General features: G+C 52.3%; 1 protein-coding gene across 2 annotated transcripts in view; it reads left to right on the plus strand.

Moving 5' to 3' along the window:
- EBF4 (EBF family member 4) overlaps positions 1–14,032 on the plus strand; it is a 65,039-nt gene extending 51,007 nt beyond the window's left edge. Inside the window, exons 8-18 of one of the 2 annotated variants that reach the window (XR_004957054.1) lie at positions 4,989–5,070; positions 5,891–6,008; positions 6,108–6,241; positions 6,334–6,460; positions 7,815–7,903; positions 8,026–8,091; positions 8,193–8,370; positions 8,447–8,635; positions 11,629–11,710; positions 12,885–12,960; positions 13,195–14,032. Coding sequence is in view for 1 of the 2 variants with exons in the window: in XM_036244615.1 (XP_036100508.1) it covers positions 4,989–5,070; positions 5,891–6,008; positions 6,108–6,241; positions 6,334–6,460; positions 7,815–7,903; positions 8,026–8,091; positions 8,193–8,370; positions 8,447–8,635; positions 11,513–11,710; positions 12,885–12,955 (1,252 nt within the window). In the remaining variant the exon portion in view is untranslated. Of the gene's footprint in view, positions 1–4,988; positions 5,071–5,890; positions 6,009–6,107; positions 6,242–6,333; positions 6,461–7,814; positions 7,904–8,025; positions 8,092–8,192; positions 8,371–8,446; positions 8,636–11,512; positions 11,711–12,884; positions 12,961–13,194 lie in introns of both variants that reach the window. The other variant, XM_036244615.1, reaches the window with a different exon arrangement.
- The last annotated feature ends 4,035 nt before the right edge of the window (positions 14,033–18,067 follow it).

An 18,067-nucleotide genomic window follows, 5' to 3' on the forward strand; every position in this document is an offset into this window, starting at 1 on the left:
GAGTAAGGTCAGCCAGGGCTGTGGGCTTGGCTCTGCCCAGCCCCGTGGGGGTAGTGGTGCTTTTCAGGACACCCCCTCTTCCTCCATCCCCCCACCCTCCCCAAGCTCTGGAATTATCCAGGCTTTGGGGGAGGGGATGCTTTCCTGATAACAAGCAGGCTTCACAGCCCCTCCACGAAGTTCACATCCCTTCCTGCCTTTGGTCCCTGTAGGGTAGCCCTGGCCCCGGAGCAGGATGGCTCGATCCTCACTCACCCAGACATGCCAGGCTCTCTTCTTTCCAGGGGAGCATATAGTTATGGAGAAGGGTGGAAGGACAATAAATAAAATTGTAACCTTTACGGCTAATTTCTCTACCATACAGAAATTACTTCTCCCTTCAAAAATCACTTGCATCTTATCATTTTTCTGTAGATTAGCACCTAACTTTATGTCATCTGAGCCCCAGTCCATAGCAGATATGAGTCAAAGTTACTTTCCCCTGGAGAATCAGCTAACTCTGAGATGGCTTTGTTAACACAGTACCAGAGCAACATTGCCAATATATATATAATGCAAGCCACATATGTCATTTAAAATTTTCTAGTGGCCACATTTATTTTTAAAGGAGTAACTGGTAACAATAATTGTGACAATATATTTTATTTAATCCAATGTATCCAAAATTATTATCATTGCAATATGTAATCAATACCAAAAAATTCACCAATGAGGTATTTTACGTTCTTTTTTCCTAACTAAGCAGTTGCACTCTGATAGGTATTTTGTTCTTAAGCACAGCTCAGTTCAGACTCACGGCGTGTGAAGTGCTCAGTGCCACGCGGGGCTCCTGGCTGTTGCTCGGGGGAGAGCAGCTCCGGAGCAGTGCTTCTCAGACTTCAGGGGGCATCAGAATCTCCTGGAGCGCTCATGAACACGCACGTGGCCCTGGCCGGTTTAGCTCAGCAGTTAGAGCGTTCGCCTCTGGACCAAAGAGTCCTGGGTTCGATTCCAGCCAAGGGCACGTACCTCAGTTGCGGTTCGTCTGTGGCCCTGTTGGGGTCATGCGGGTGGCAACCAATTGATGTATCTCTCTCACATAGATGTTTCCCTCTCCTACTCTGTCTGAAGATAAATGTAAAAATATCCTCAGGTAAGGATTCAAAAAAAGAAAGAAAGAAAACAGGTGGCTAGGCCCCACCCCCAAGAGTTTCTGATTCAGTGTTTCTGAGGTGAGGCCTAAAACTCTGCATTTCTACCAAGTTCCCAGGTGCTGCTGCTGGTCTGGGTACCACACTTTTTTTTTTTTTTTTTTAGAGAGAGGAAGGGAGAAGGAGAGAAAGATAGAAACATCGATGAGAGAGAACATCAACTGGCCACCCCTGCATGCTCCCCACTGGGGATTGGGCCCACAACCTGGGCATGTGCCCTAACTGGGATTTGAACCTGTGACCTCTTGGTGCATGGTCAATGCTCAACCACTGAGCCACACCAGCCGGGCAAGGGTACCACACTTTGAAAACCACTGTTCCAGGATGACTTTGAAAGGGCTCACGGTCATCTTTTTATCTTATTTGCAAGTTGTGTATAATGTTTGTTGACAGCCCCGAGGCTGGCAGGGGGCAGGGCACATGCTGCTGCAGCAACAGGCTCTCTGGAGAGTGTGCATTGGCTCAGCCTCTGACTGGGTGGGAGCAGCCTCATGGGCTGCCAGCGGCAGTGGGTGAGATTTCAGCAGCTCCACCATTGATGGCATTGACTGTGCAGTTCTGAGCTAGAGGGAAGGGAAAAGGGGACCGACTCTCATCACCTCCACAGAGGGCTCAGGCCCTGTGTGGCTGCTTCTTACTCAACAGCATTCTTCAGGTAATGCCAACCAGGCTCAAAAACTGAGATGTCCTGTAGCAGATTCACGTAGGTGGAGGTGCCAGCAGGTCCTGGGGGCTCTCAGGGACAGGGGTACCCAAAGGCCAGACAGGAAGTGGGAATTGCTGTGGACCCAAAGGACAATGCAACCTGTACTGGAAAGGGAAAGGGTGGGAAGACCTTCTAAGCAAGGGCTGTGGGAAAGACCAAGAGGGAGTTCCCCCAGGGGAGCCAGGACCCTGCAGGAAACTGCAGCCTGGGGCATTGAGGAGGTAGGCAAGAAAGGATGTCCCAGAGACAGGACGAGAAGGCCCCTCAGCAGCCATCAGTTACTACTCTCCTGGTTCATGGCTGAAGATGGATGCCAGAGATTCAGGATTTACCCCAGACCACACAGTGAGTCAGTGCCTGGGCCAGAGCCTAGCTCTCCCCCATCCCAGGGACCCTTCCTCAGGATTCTGTAGGTTTGGGAGTGGGGTTGCATGCAGTGGGCATGTGTGAGTGTGTAAGGGAAGTGTGTGTCATCTTTGGGGCACTCCCATGCTTATTGAATTATCAGTGACATCCAAGGGTTAGCATTAATCCCCTCCAGGACAGGGACTATGTCCTATCCCGCTCTTTTGCCCTTCTCAGTTTACCACCTTGTAAAGGACTAAATACATTAATGTGGAATTTAAATAAACTGGTCTATACTGTGTGTGATTATATGACACTCTGTCATATAAATATGGGACATACTGTGGGCATAGAGGTATCTACACCATGGGGTGTCTTATAGGAGTGTAGGGAGTCTTTACTATGGCATATACTGTGACATAAATAAATGGAGTGTCTACACTGTGCAGGTATACTATTTGGGAGCGTTTGAGGTGTCTGCATCTTGGGGAGGACCTGTTGGATTATATATGGCACCTACACTGTGGTGACTGCCATTTGGGGATACATATGCTGTCTGCACTGCAGGGTATCCTGTAGGGTGGATGGAGTGTATACATGATGAGTGTGCACTATTTAGGGTCACATGACATGTCTGTACCTCAGAGTGTTCTACAAGGGTGTGTAGAAGGTCTACACTTTGTGAAAGTATTTTGGGGGTGTCCACTGTAAATATGTGCTGATGTAATGTGCATAGGGAAGGGGAACTAAAGGGGGTTCCCAGAGGGGTGCCCATTGTGTAGGGGGAAATGACAGGTGCTAAGGGGTCAGCAGTGGGACAGAGGCAAGTCCTAGGATAAGGTGCATCTGCAGGAAAGTGACTGGTACCAGCACCCAGTGAGGGTCCCTCCAGGACACCCCTCTTCCAGAAGTGGTACCCACCACTCCCAGCACTTGGGGACCTCCTCTGTGGGGACTAGATTTCAGAGCCTATAACAGATCTTCCTCTGAACATGAATTTCATGTTTGTTGACTTTGAAGGCAACTCTGATGAGTTAAAATGGATGTTCAAATTTGGAGTTCAAAACCAGGAGGTGGTGATAAAGCTGATCAGAGGAGGTCAAAGAACAGCCCAGGAGGCTGTACACGTGCCAGGACTCCTGCAGATGTTAGCCCTGTACACTACAAGTTTGTACAGGGCATCTCCCCAGATGCTCACAGAGCCCCATAGGAACTAAGGCACATAGTGATAGTATTCTGAATTTACTAAGAGTACAAAACCAGAAGATTATTCATGATTACCTCACTGGCGGGTGGCAGGACCAAGGCCCCACCATCCCAGCCAATTGCCTGGAAGGATAGAAGACCAAGTGCTCATGTGTTGGTCTAAAAAGCAGCCTCATCAATGCATATACTTTGCTTTTTTCCAATTACTTTATGTGAAAAAGAAGGTATTCACTATACATGTACTGTGTGTCTGACAGGTACACCATGCGTATATGATGGGTATAGGCTCAGTGTGATTAGGTTTTTGCTTTGTGTATAATGGATATAGAATATGTATGAGGAAGATCTCTCTGAGGGTACTGGGGCGAGGGTCTTCTATATGTGAGTGAGCTCTGCTGTGCGTAAGGGGGATTTTGGGGAGATCTGCTGCGAAGGAGGAAGGGAGGTCTGCTTACTGCATGTGACGACTATACAGCATTTGCGGTGACTATATTTTGGGTAATCATACAACATAAAGTGGTACGTTAATATGCATACTGCCATATTCTTTCTGTGCATATATACTGTAGAAGATGGGCATACACTGCGTAATGGGTAGAGACTCTGTGTGTGATTAGTATACCATATGTGTATGATAACTACAGGCTGTATGTGGAGTATATATTGTACAGGCTTATATGAAGGGTATACCCTGAGTGTGGTGGATATGCACTATTTGTGATGGCTATTTTTTGTGAGTAATAATAGTATATAAGGCATATGCAGTATATAGAATGGATATACTGTTTATAACAAATATACACCGTGTGGGTGACAGATACACTCTGGGGGGGACATGCTATGTGATATGGATGCACTATGTGTGTGATTGGCATATACTGGAAGTGGGATAAGTTTCCAGGTATGTGTGAGTACCTGCTGCATATGTATACATTGTGTGGTGGGTATAATTCATGAGTATTAGGTACATATAGTATATATAATGGACATTTTTTTTTTTATCCTCACCCGAGGACACCTTCCCATTTTTTGTTCCGATAGAGTGGGAGGGAGAGAGAGAGAGAAACATTGACAGGAAAGGGACGCATCGAGTGGCTGCCTCCCACACGACCCAACCAGGGCCAGGGACAAATGCAACCGAGGTACGTGCCCTTAGCGGGAACCAAACCTGGGTCTCTCTGGAACTGCAGGCCGATGCTCTAAACACTGAGCAAACTGGCCAGGGCAATGGACATATTTTTTAAAAATACATTTTGTGTAGTTGTGATGAATATACACTTTGGGGGACAAACAGGCACTGTGTGATTCCTACACTATGGAAGATAATCTGTATACAAAGTTAATGTTGGGACGGGTCTACTCCATGGATATGGTGCATCTTGTGCATGTGCAGCTTGTGATGGGAATATGGGGTGTGTGCCTACATATGAGCAGACAGAATGGAGTCCCTCTGCTGGGAGGAGGCATGGCAGGAAGCATTTGGATCTTCATCTGTTTCCAGAACCCCCAGACCCTTGAGCCCACCGACTATACTGTTTCAGGTTCTTCCTCAAGTTCTTCCTCAAATGCAACCAGAACTGCCTAAAGAATGCAGGGAATCCCCGAGACATGCGTCGCTTCCAGGTGGGTCTGGGGAGAGGGTTCTCCCTTGCAAACCCACCCTTTCCTGATAGTGGGAGTCGGAGGAAGGCTATGGCCCTGCCACCCTGGGAAAGGCCTAGAGGACAGATCCCTGCCCAGCCCAGCCCTGTGCTTTGGGTCTGGTGCCTGCTGGGGGTGGGGCAGTTCCATCTCAACTTATGCTGGCTGCCAGGGGAGGCTTCATTAGAGTCCCACTTAAGGAGATGCTAATTGTGACATTTTTACATGATTAACGACCCAACTAATTTGCATAACGTGAAGCTGAGAGCAGCTGCCCTTAGCACATCCCCAACCTGCACACCCATCCCAGTGAAGGAGGGGGGAAGGAGGCAGCCCCTGCTTCCTCCCAAAGAGGGGAGGGCTTCTGCTGATGGGTTCTCAAGCTGATGCTGCCTCACCCACCCACCCCACCCCCAATCAAAACTCTCACTCCCACTTGCCTAAGACCCATTCCTGCCTTGGAACCCCTGACATGCAGCTGGGCTACCGTGTGTGTGCAAAAACAGTAACCGTTCCACCCAAGGAGACAGTTTCTTTTCTTTTTTTCCAGAGCTCTCGATTGTTCTAGCTCCTGGGGGTCAGTTTCCCTGAGCAGCCAGAGATTGTGCTTCTGGGGTGTCACTTGACCCAGCTGGCTCCCCTTCCACCAGCTCAGCCCCTGAGGGCCTAAAGCTCTTCCCCATGCCAATGACCCTGAATTCTAGCATCCAGTCACCAGTCTCAAGTTGCTGGTGTCCCACAGCAGCTCCCCCCTGGGAGCCCCTCTTCCCCAGGGCTCCAGCCAGGCTGGCTCTCCCTGCAGGTGGTGGTGTCCACAACCGTGAGCGTGGACGGACACGTGCTGGCCGTGTCTGACAACATGTTTGTGCACAACAACTCCAAGCATGGCCGCAGGGCGCGCCGCCTCGACCCCTCCGAAGGTCAGGACTCCCGGTCCAGTCCGCCTGCCCCAGGCCCAGCCAGCCTCCTGTCCCCACCTTGGGGCCAGCCCCTGACCTGGCTCCTCTCCTGTCTCCCAGCTGCCACCCCCTGCATAAAGGCCATCAGCCCCGGGGAGGGCTGGACCACAGGCGGCGCCACCGTCATTGTCATCGGCGACAACTTCTTCGACGGGTTGCAGGTGGTGTTCGGGAACGTGCTCGTGTGGAGCGAGGTGGGCCACCCCCGCCAGACTCCCTGGGGCCTCCGGGCTGGGCCCTCCCCTTGCCTGGTCGGAACTCGCAGGCCTCCTCTCTCCCCTCGCAGCTCATCACCCCCCACGCCATTCGGGTGCAGACGCCCCCGCGGCACATTCCCGGGGTGGTGGAGGTGACTCTGTCCTACAAGTCCAAGCAGTTTTGCAAAGGAGCCCCCGGTCGTTTTGTCTACACAGGTAAGGAGTCAGGCGGGGGACCGGATGCCTAAGATTAGCAGACGGAACCCCATCCTGCCAATGTCGACAGTGTGGCCTCGCCCCCTAGCGGCTGCTTTCCTCCCTATCCCCGACCTTATACCTTACATACCTCCTCGCACAACTTTATTTCCTCATTTTTCTCTCTCGCTAGCCTTTGGCTCCTCAGTCCCCTCCCACGAGTGGAGTCTCCACCCTCCTCCACAGTTTCTCTGTCTCGGGCTTTCTCACCAGGGTGTCTAATAGGCTCTCACATAGGCTTGCTACTCCCTGAATTCTCCCTGGGTCTCTTGGATCCCCTAATCACACTCAGCATGTACACACACACACACACACACACACACGCCTTGCAGGAAGTTAACACAAAACCTGAATTCTCCCTGGGTCTCTTGGATCCTCTAATCAAACTCAGCATGTACACGCGCGCGCGCACACACACACACACACACACACACACACACACGCCTTGCGGGAAAGTTAACACAAAACCTGAATGAAAGCCACTCCCTGAAGACGGGGTAGACTCTCCCATCCCAGCTGTATTCGGGCACTGTCCAGAATCCTCTCCACCTCCGCCCCAGCCTACGCCACCCACTTCTCCCCATCTCCCTCACCCTACCCAAATGACACTATCTGAGTCCTTTGCAGGGCTCCCTCCACTCGGTAGTGACCCTACTTACCGAGGGAGTTCCGGTCTAACTAGGGAATGGAGCAGTGGACACAGTGTTGGGTGGGTGAAGAAGATACACGATGGAGGGGTTGGCCACCAGGGAATTCCTCCTGGAGAGAGTGCGAACTAAACTGGGACAGAAAGGAGGAATAGGGAGACAGAGATGGGGAAGGAAAGTCGTCCAGGGAGAGGGAACGCAAGTGCAAGGACCCAGAGTGAGTGTTTTTAGGCTTTGGGGTAAATTAAAGGAAATTCTCTAACTCTGAAGTCGCAGGTGAAGGTAGGTAACGCTTTGACTCTGGTGAGTTAGGTTGGGGTGAGGTGCTGCTGAGAGCGCACCTGAGCTGTGATAAATGGAGATTGTTAGGAGTTTTCTTTTTCATAGCAAATAACTGATATACTACTGATAGGACCAAATGCAGACAAAAAAAACCTCTCTCTCCAGTCCTGCAGAAGCTAATATGTAGGGATAGTTTCCATTTTTGTAGTAAGAAAGGAACTGAGGAAACTTCGAACCTCGCTGACCTGTGTGCCGGGAATTTTCTGAGAAGTTTGGGAGGCTTGGTGGAGGGGTCTGCAGCTAGGTCCCCGACTGGTTGCTGGCAGGCTGGACCCTGCACCCGGCGCTGGGAGGGGGCGTCCTTCAAACGATGTTGCTCTTCCCAGCCTTGAACGAACCCACCATTGACTACGGATTCCAGAGGCTACAGAAAGTCATTCCCAGACACCCCGGAGATCCTGAAAGGCTGCCCAAGGTACTCAGAGGGGCGCAGCGGGGCGGGGGTGAGGGTGTTCTGTGGCCGAGGGGGAAGTAGGGGGCTCTCGGCCCCTCTGTCACCCCCAGGGACTGCTCCTTGGTCTCCTCCCCTGCCCCCAGGAAGTGCTGTTGAAGCGGGCAGCCGACTTGGCGGAGGCCCTGTACGGAGTGCCCAGCAGTAACCAGGTATGGCGCCTCCGGCCGCCTCCCAGCGCCGCCCAGCCCCGGGCTGTCCCTGTCCTGGCGCCTGCGGCTGCCCCGGCCGTGCCCTGCTCTTGTCTTCGCAGGAGCTCCTCCTGAAGCGCGCAGCGGATGTAGCCGAGGCTCTGTACAGTGCCCCCCGCGCCCCGGCGCCCCTCGGACCCCTGGCCCCCAGCCACCCGCACCCCGCAGTCATGGGCATCAACGCCTTCAGCAGCCCGCTGGCCATCGCGGTGGGGGAAGCCACGCCAGGTCCGGAGCCGGGTGCGTCCTGCAGCCCCCAGCGCGCAGACAGCCCCTTCCCTGCGGCGCTGCACCCCTGACAGCCGCTCTCCCGCAGGCTACGCGCGCAGCTGCAGCAGTGCGTCCCCCCGCGGGTTCCCGCCCAGCCCCGGCTCGCAGCAGAGCAGCTACAGCGGCGGCCTAGGAGCTGGCCTCGGCGGCTACGGGGCGCCGGGAGTGGCTGGCCTGGGTGTGCCCGGCTCCCCTAGCTTCCTCAATGGCTCCACGGCCACTTCACCCTTCGCCAGTGAGTGCCCCCTGCCCACTGGAGGGAGGGACCGGGATCCCCGGGAGCAGAGCAGGGCTCAGCCATGCCCCTCCCAGCCCTTTGGGGGTAGAGGCTTCCGGTACCGGTCCCTTGAGGATCCACACCGGCCATGCCAGCTGTCAGCGGGCGACCTCTCTCTGACGTTGGGCACCCACCCCTCGGCTTCATATCTCGGGCCCTGGGACCGGGGACATTCTTGCACCTTTAGCTCTCTTTGCTGACTGCACTGGTACACGTCGCTTCCAGCCCTCCGGGCCTCCTGAAACAGGTTTTTAACTAGGGGACGTTCCCCTGAAATCTGGCGGTCTGCCACCTTTCCATCTTATACCAGGACTTGGGGAGGAGGATGGCGCCCCCTGCCAGAAGCCTGAGGGAACTCAAGGCTCAAGAAAAGTGGCCTTCCACCTGACCTCACACTCCCCTGGAGCGTTGGTCTGAGAGGCAGGGGAGGCGTGGCTCTCTGCGATGGGGTCATGCAGAGCCAGTGAATTCTGTGTGGTCAGACAGCTGGATGCAGAGTTTGAGTGTCCAAATCAGGAGCTGTCTGACATTCAGCAAGTTAATTACTTTGAACATCAGTTTCTTCACTGTTAAATGGGATCACCCCTTGCTTAGGGTTGTTCTCAGATCTGAATGTGTCACTGGGTAGTAATCATTCTCTCTCTGAACTAGGCGGGCAGTTTGAAACTAGGTGTGTGGGCAACAGGATGTTTATGCTTTTACCATGTGCACTGCCCTCAAGTCCCTCTTTCCAACACCAAATTCCAGAGAAGCCTGTTTTCAGCTCCTTATAGCTTAGCTATTCAGCAGACATTTATAAAGCACCTACCATGCTGCAAAGCACCTCCCTATCAATTGTAAGAGAGTGCGCCTCAAGTCCTGGGGAACGCTGCCGAGCCTGGAGGAAGGCTACCCAAGGAGAAGCCAGTTGTGACCTTTCCTGTGGTTTCCTCCCTGTCTTATATTTGCTACTACTCAGGATAGAAATATCTGGCCACCTGCCTAACCTTCCTTGCCAGTGGCCTGTATCCTGGGTACTGCTTTTTCTGGCTGTGGATTTGAGTCTGGCGCTCCCTTCCCTTCCTGGGCTCAACTTCTGGAACCCTATGCCCTATTGCAGCATCCACACAGACCATGACCCTCTGACGTCCCTCCTAAGGCCAGGCTCAGGCCAGGCCCCTCTGCTCTTGCTTCCCGTTAGTTCTGGGACAGTACTCTTACAAACCTCTCTCTGGGTGTCCCCCGGATTTGAAGCTGGTGGAATCTGGATCGCCAACCTCCCTCCCCCAGTATACACACAGTGCCATCAGCTGTGGAGGAATACACTGCCCCAGCAGGCAGAAGCCAGGCCACTTGGGGTCTCCCCAATCAGCAGAGGGTTGAGAGTCCTAGAGCTGCTTTTGCCCCACTTCCAGCATCACCTGGAGACACCCTGGATTTGGTTGAGTCCCATCTTATAATGTTGTCTTGCCTAGTGCTTACCCAGGTCCCCATTCACTCCTCATGTGCAGAGTACTTTATGGTATAGCTTCAGGGGCTGTCATTTTCACTGAGTGTGCCAGGATGTGCCTGGAATGACATCCAGAACTGTCCCAGCCAGAGGGTCTGGGGCTATCTGTTTGGGCTGCCCCTTGGTCTTCTACTTTGGCCACCAGTAGCCCTGGGCTGATCCACAACTCCCAGTTCTATCCAAGCTACAAACTGTGTCTGTGAGACCCTGGCCTTGAGAGATGGAAACATTTGTCTCAAGCCCTCCGTGGAGCTCATGGCTTCATTGGCTAGCAGCGAACATTGTCTTGAAGGAGATGGCCATCCATTGGCTGAGGACATTTGGAACAGGGACAGCAATGTATCAATGCGGGGGGTGGGGGGGTGCTTTATGCCAAAAGCAGCTAGCCTTCTCAGGCTATTGGTTTCTTCCAGAAAGCCTCTACCCCCATCCCATAGTCAGCTGCTTAAACAACACGGAAATCACAGCCTGATTGGTCTTTAGGAAAAGCAGAGAATTGGGTTCAGATGAGGAATTAGGAAGAAGGATCCAGAGATACCCTGGGCAGGAGTCCCGAGGAGAGGAGGCCGCAGGAAGGAGGGACAGACAAAACCTCTATGTAGGAGAACAAGCCACAGCTCTGGGTGGCTAGGGGTTTGGAAGACAGGAAAACCTGGGGATGTGGACCCCTATGCCTTTCTTTAAAATTGACCAGCTGGAAGAGGGTGATATAGGTCCCAGGCTGGAGATGACAAGGACCTGCATTAAACTGGAAGAGAACAAAGTACCGGGGGAGAGGGGTGCTTGTTAAGGGGAGCATATTTATTTATACTTGTGTGAGCTCTGGTCCTGGACGGAGAGACCTTGTAACAGAAGCCTTCATATACCCCAAACTTTGTTCCTGACCACTTGCCCCAGCTCCACTCTGAACCCCGCTCTTTGACTCTAACTTTGGTACTCCAGGGCCCGTAAATGTTTCTCAGCATCTCAGACTCCCAGTGGTTTTCAGCAGGAATCCTGGGCTGTTCTATCTCTTGCTCATCTCTCATCTTTGGGGCCACCTCCCAGTATTTGATTTTGTTGGATATTCTGGTTTTGCTTTTGTTTTTACCCAGTCTGAGTCTGCCACCTCCAGCCCTGAGAAAGGGTCTCCAGAACCCCTAAAAAGGCCAGTGTTGTCCCAGGACCTCAAGGTTTTCAGCCGGCCTCCACCCTACGCTGTACTGGTCTCCCCAGGACTCTCACAGCCCCCAGTGAGGTCTGGGCCTGGGGTCAGCAGCCCACGCTGCTCACTCTGGTGCTGTCTCCCTGTTGTGTCTTCCACTGCCTTCCCTGCTGCACCTGCCCCTGCCCGCCCCGCCCCGGAGTCATGCCCTCTAGCCCCCCGCTGGCTGCTGCCTCCTCCATGTCCCTCCCGGCTGCTGCCCCCACCACCAGCGTCTTCTCCTTCTCACCTGTCAACATGATCTCCGCTGTCAAACAGAGGAGCGCCTTTGCCCCCGTGCTGCGCCCACCCAGCTCCCCACCCCAGGCCTGCCCCAGAGCCCACGGAGAGGGGCTTCCAGGTGAGTGGTTCATTCTGCCCCACTGTGGCCTGGCGGAGCAGCTGGGTTTGAGGGGCCCATGCCATCCATATCTCACCAGAGCCTCATGCCAGTTGACCAGTTCTCCCTGGAGGGTGCAGAGCAAGGAGCTCTAAAGGGGTCCATCTAGACTCCACTTCCCTGGGCCTCGTAGCTTGAGGTGGTCACCACTCTGGATGCTATCAACTGGCCACTTGACCAAGGGAAAGGGGGCTCAAGTTCCAACTGGAGAAGAGCTAAAAACCACCCCAAGGCCCCACCCCCATCCAGTTGAACCCAGAGCAGAGGCCCAATACTCAGCTGGAGGAGCCCCATGTGGACTGCATGCTTTTGACCTGTGTGTCCACTGGAGGGTAGCACATACCACTCTGAGGGACTTGGTCACTCGCTGGATGGAAGGGGACTGGCTTTGGACAAGGTTTAGCCCAGCTTCCCCTCCCCCCTTTTACAGATAAAAACTTGAGACCACATCCCAATTGTGAAGTGGTTGTCATTTGCCATTTATCAATCTCCTCCAACTTAACATCCAATTTAACAGAGCCTGAGCCCTAACCTGTAGTGTATTTCAAGTCAAAAAAGTCACATCCCCTAAAGGAAGATGATTCTGAGGACGGGTTTATTAGATAATGCTCTAGGATGATTTGAAAGGGAAGTTATTTTTTGCCTTGTTTTCCTTAACCTCGGAGTGTCTAGAGCGTAAAATGTGAGGGATGGGGAGGACAGAGGGCCATTGATTTTTCCTGCCAACACAGCGAACCATGGAGGGGGTTAGGCAGGGGCAAGGGGTGTTGGAAGTAGGGTTTCACGGACATAGGAGAGGAAGACATGCTACTGTGGCACTGGGTGTCAGTGCTCCTGGAGGTGACCTCTGCTTCCTCACCTTGAACCAGCCCCTCTGGGCTGGCTGGGGAAGGGGAGCCCAGAGTCCTCTCTCAGTTGAGGAAGGTAGAGCAGCAAAGGTTAGGTGAAGGGCACCTACCTCTCCGCAGTGCTGCTCCCAGGCCAGAGCTAGGGATGGCTGACTACCTTCAAGGCTCTTGATAGCTCTGTACTCAGGACATGTTTCATGACTGCATACTGTCCCCAGCCACAGAGGGCGGGCAGGTAAGATCCCAGGCTGCACATGCCTTACAGCCCCTCCCTTTGGTTACCACAGACCAGCCTTTTGAGGATTCTGAGAAGTTCCACTCTCCAGCCCGGGGGCTTCAGGGCCTGGCGTACTCCTAATCACGGTAGGTTTCTGGCTGGTCTTGCCTCCTTTCCCAGCTCTGGACGGGCGGTTTCTCCAAAAGACTTTAGCAGGGATGGGGAGTTGGTGTCCATCTCTTCCTTTCCAGGGCCCATCTAGACAGCTGTCAGGGCCACGTAGCCCACACAGTGGCCCAAACTGAACAAGTGTAGAGAGGTGGCTTCCTGTCCCTTTGCAGCCGGCCTTCCTCCAGGATCTTCTCTCCGTCTCCCAACAGGTCTGCAGGTCTGGCCCCTGCTGGCCTGGACTGGAGGGCCCACCGGGATTCACACCCACGCCCTGGATGGCAGCACAGACAGATGCAGGGCCAGGGCTGTGGACAGACCTCAGCCCATGGGCCTGGATGGGGAGAGGACTTCCTCCCCATGCTCAAGCCCCCACCCCACCCCAGCCCCACAGGCTTCTTTCACCTCCCTTTCTTGGGGCTGGTCAGAAGCCCCAGCACTGTGCTGATGCTCTCGGCAGGAGAGCATCCCAGGGAGGTGCTGGGAAGCAGGACTTCACTCTCTGGGTCCGTTCCCCTGGAAGAGATGGACTTTGTACAGACCTGGGGCAGTGGGTGACAGGAACACAGGAAGGGGATGTGGGAAAGAGGGTAGCTCAGGGAGAGGTGGCCGGGGAAGGGCCCGTTTGTGTCTGGCCCATCTCACTGGCCCAGCAGCATCCCACTTCTCTCTCGGGTACAGGAGATGCCCAGCAGCCTCAGGCTTGCACAGGCTCCCATGGAGCTTCCAGCGGCCGCGTGCCCCACGGCTGCCCCACTCCCATGCGGCCTGTACTCCCATGCTTGCCACCTCATGAATCCCAGTGGGGGCTTTGGGCCTGGCAGTGCAGAAGAGGGGGCACCAAGGCCCCTGAATTGTGGGTCTTCCTCCCAGTAGATGTCTCATGGACTCTGCCCCCGCCCCCACGTGACACTGCTGGTCCCATAGAACCATGTAATGGGCCCAGCTGCCCCTGGACTCACACTCTGCTCTGCTGAGGGTGGAGAAAACAGAACAATAAACACAGATGCAGGTGGCCACGCGGCCTCCCCTGCCTGCTTCTTTGGCGTGGGTCTGCTTTTCTGAGCAGTTCTGTAGCTCTCGTGTAGCCCCTCCAAAACATGCCCCTGGGCGGACTTCTTGCACCTTGGGCTTTTTCAGCAGCCCCGAAGTTCAACTGAGCGTGTATTCCCTGCGCAGGTCTGCTTTCAGGTACTGTGGGGGGGTGTGAGGAGGTTTACAGGCCTGGGGACCCAGGACGTGGGCTCAGTCCTGAGAGCTTTGGCCACTGAGGACTCCGCCCCCTAGCTGTCTGGCCAGGACCAAAGTAGGTATTGTCATCCCCCAAGAGAACCAGAACCAGAACAGAGCAAACTAAACATTACCTAGGGGTACGCAGGCCCAGAAGTAAGATCCCTCCTGACTGGAGGCTCTGGGGCCTCACCTGGGTTGGGTGGGGTAGCTTTGGGCTCCCAAGGTTTCTGTCTGAGCGAGTCCTGACCCCAGGTCTAGGCAAATTCTGTCTTTCTTGTCTCAGAGTTTTGGAGCAAGGGTAGTAAAGATGCAAAATTCCTGGGCTCACTCCCTTTCCTGGTTTGAATCCCTGTTTCCCCCTGAGACATGTGCCCTAGACCCCAAAGATCTATCTGTGTGACCCTGGGAGACACTTTTTTGACCCACTGTCCAGGGATCCCAGTGTCCAGCCCCAAGCCTCTGGCTTTCTGCTCTCTCCTGGCAGCACTCTTTGGCTCTGACCTCTGGAAACCCCGTCCTTTCCTGACCCATGTGTCCCTGTTCTGCAGCCCTCTGGACAAATATATTTGCCAAGGCAGATGGGCTGTCCCGCCACTTCCTTCTCTTGTGTTCCTGGGACCCATAACAGGTAGTCTCCTGGTCATCCTCCCCTATTTTCAGTGCTTGCCTGGCCTCCCATCAGTTGCTGCTTCCAGCCTGTGTTGCAGAACCTTGAAGCCTGCCAGCCCACACCCTGCTCCGTTCAGATGAGCTGTTCCCGCTGCCTGGGGCCCTCTCGGGCTGAGAGCCTGCAGAACCCTAATCTCTACTGGCACAGGTGGTAACTGGACAGTGGTCACATTCTGGTTCCTGAGATGGGTCAGGTGCCATGGTTGATAGGCATGAGATATGATACCTGTTCTCAAACATCTCTCAACTGCTCAAGCCACCATTTGAGTTGACACTGCCCACTCCCAGGTCCAGAGCTGGCACAGCTAATCAGTTTGGTGGATTGAATTGTGTCCTCCCCAAATCCGTACATTCAAGCCCTAACCCTTTCCCCCATGTGACTGTATTTAGAGATAGGGCCTTTAAGGAGGTGATTAGGGTTAAACAAGGTCATGAGAGTCATGCACTAATCTGATAGAACAGGTGTCCTTGTCAGAAGAGACCCCAGAGCTCTCTCTTCACTATGTGTGGACACAATGAGAAGGTGGCTGTCTACAAGCCAGGAAGAAAGTCCTCACCAGGAACCAAATCCACTGGCACTTTGATCGCTGGTACTTGTAGCTTCCAGAACAATGAGAAAATAAATTTCTATTGTTTCAGCCACCCCGCGTATAGCATTTTGTTATGGCAGCCCAGGCTGGCTTATATAATTTTCTTTCCCATATGTCTTAGCTTGGGTTCCCCTAGAAACGGGACCTGAGACACGTTTCCTGCTGGAGAATTTGGTTAGACAGTGTAGAGTCTTTCCACCCAAGGAGCAAGGGAGGTGGAGTATTTATACACCAAATTCCATCCGTCAGTGGTGAGGGCTACTGGGGGGAGGGGGAGAGCACTACCTTTCTGGCACTTCCAGTCAGCCCATGGGTGGTAAAACGGGTCCCGAAAGCTAGAGAAAATTTTCAAGCAAAAAAATACAGGTGTTGGCAGATGGGAGTCCGACAGGTGTACACTGAAAAGATGAAGATGAGGGGATGTGGGTGGGGCACAGCAGTGTCTGCCGTGGAGGTGCTCCCTGGCCATCAACATGTGGAAAAGGAAGTTATTTTTTGTACCTGAAGTAAGTTCAGAGTGGGTGTGGATTTTCCTTTATCTGCAAGTCCCAATTCTCCTGAGACCACATGACGGAAACTCTGCCCAGGTTGTTTCTAGATGCCAGGTAACAGACCCTTCTCAGCATCAGCCCACCCACAGATTTTTTTTCCCACAGGGCCAATTGGGAGTGGGGGTAGAATGGAGATTAGACACTTGGTTACTCAATCTTCAGAGAGAATATCTCCCAGAAATCCTCTGCTCTCTTGCCATGTATTTCCAAGCAGAACTAGGCTGCTGTGTTCTGCATCCTACTCTGGGGATCAGGCAGACTCTGAGGCTGCATTTCGACTCAGACAGGACCCACTGTGGCCTGGGCTCAATGATACAATGGATGCCAGGTAGCAGCTGAGACCATACTGCTGACTATTCTGCAAAAGGTCCTTCTCCCCATCCCCACCCATATTGGTGGGGACCTTAGCCTCTTCCAAAAACAAAAGTTTCCAGAAAAATGGAAACTGCCGTGCAATGGGGAAAGGATGGTTTTTCAATAAATGGCATTGGGTCAATTGGATAGTCATATGGAAAAAATTAAACTTGACCTCTATTTCATATCATACACCAAAATCAATTCCAGGTGCATTGTGGATCTCAATGTGAAGACTAAAACAATAAAGCTCCATGACCTCGAAGATAGTCTACAAACTATTTCACCACCACACAGTCAACTTTAGAATGAGGCAATCATTGAACATGTTTGAGGTGGTTCCAATGGACCCCAAAATCTCTTTTCTCTAGAATAACTTCTCCAAATAGGAAGAAGTTTACAGATCAGTGTCTCTCTCCCCTGGAAGAGACATACTCTTCATAATTAAGTGGTTCTCTGAAGCTTCTAGCTTCCGAGCCTAGGATGGTTCCTTTCCCCCTTTGCATTCATACACTGGAGCTTCCTCCACTACCATCTCAGTGGAAGCAACAACAGTCATCGGATGATAGAAGGGAATGAGCCACCTCCTTGAAGCCACAAGGAGACCCCACTGAGAGGGTCTTGATGGGAGCAGGGCATTGACCACTCATTCCTGTGGACTCAGATCCCCCTATCACTTCTTTCAAACTTCCCTCTCTTCACTCCCAGGGAATTTTTGATGACTAGAAACTTCTTAATTGAATGTCATCTGACTTATAGATCTTTTCTTTATGATTAGTGCTGTTTATCCTTTTAAAAAAATTCTTACTTATCCCAAAATCAAGAAGATATTTTGGTTGTTGTGTATAAAATAAGACAGCAATCTGCTCCGTAGCTCAGGGTTAGAGCGCTGGTCTCGTAAAATAAGACAGCAATCAGTTTGGTTTTGGTTTTGGTTTTGGTTTTTGTGTGGATAACCAGTGGGCTCAGCACCATTTATTAAAATGCCCATCTTTTCCTCACTGCACTGCAGTGACAACTTGATCATAACAAGTGTCCATAAATGTATGGGTCTGTTCTGGATTCTCTGTTCTGATCCATTGATCTCTTTATCTATCTTTATACTAATACTACACTATTATAATTACTTTAAATTAGTGAGTTTTGATATTCGGTACAGCAAGTCATCCAACTTAGTTCTTCATGATTATTTTGGCTATACTTGGCCCTTAGCATTTCCATATAAATTTTATAATCAGTTTATTAATTTCAATTTTTTTAAAAAACTTTCTGAATTTCCTTTGGGGTTGTATTAAATTTATTAATCAACAACTAGTGAAGAATTGATACCTTTGATATACTGAGTATTTTAAGTCATGGATATTTAGACCTTTTAAAAGTTTTGTGTTTTTTTTTATCCTCCCCTGAGGACATTTTTTTGCATTTATCTTCAGATAGAGTGGGAGAGAGAAGGGGAGAAGAGAGAGAGAGAAACATCTATGCAAGAGAGACACATCGACTGGTTGCCACCCATAGAACCCCAACCACAAGACCCCAACCAGGGCTGGGGACAAACTGCAACCGAGGTACGTGCCCTTAGCAGGAACCAAACCCAGACTCTCTGGCCCGTGGGCCGACGCTCTAACCGCTGAACCAAACCGGCCAGTGCTAAAAGTTTTCTTAATAGTATTTTATAGGCCTCTGGAAGT

Source organism: Molossus molossus, unplaced genomic scaffold, assembly GCF_014108415.1.
Source record: "Molossus molossus isolate mMolMol1 unplaced genomic scaffold, mMolMol1.p scaffold_m16_p_6, whole genome shotgun sequence".
NCBI classification, from domain to species: Eukaryota; Metazoa; Chordata; class Mammalia; order Chiroptera; family Molossidae; genus Molossus; species Molossus molossus.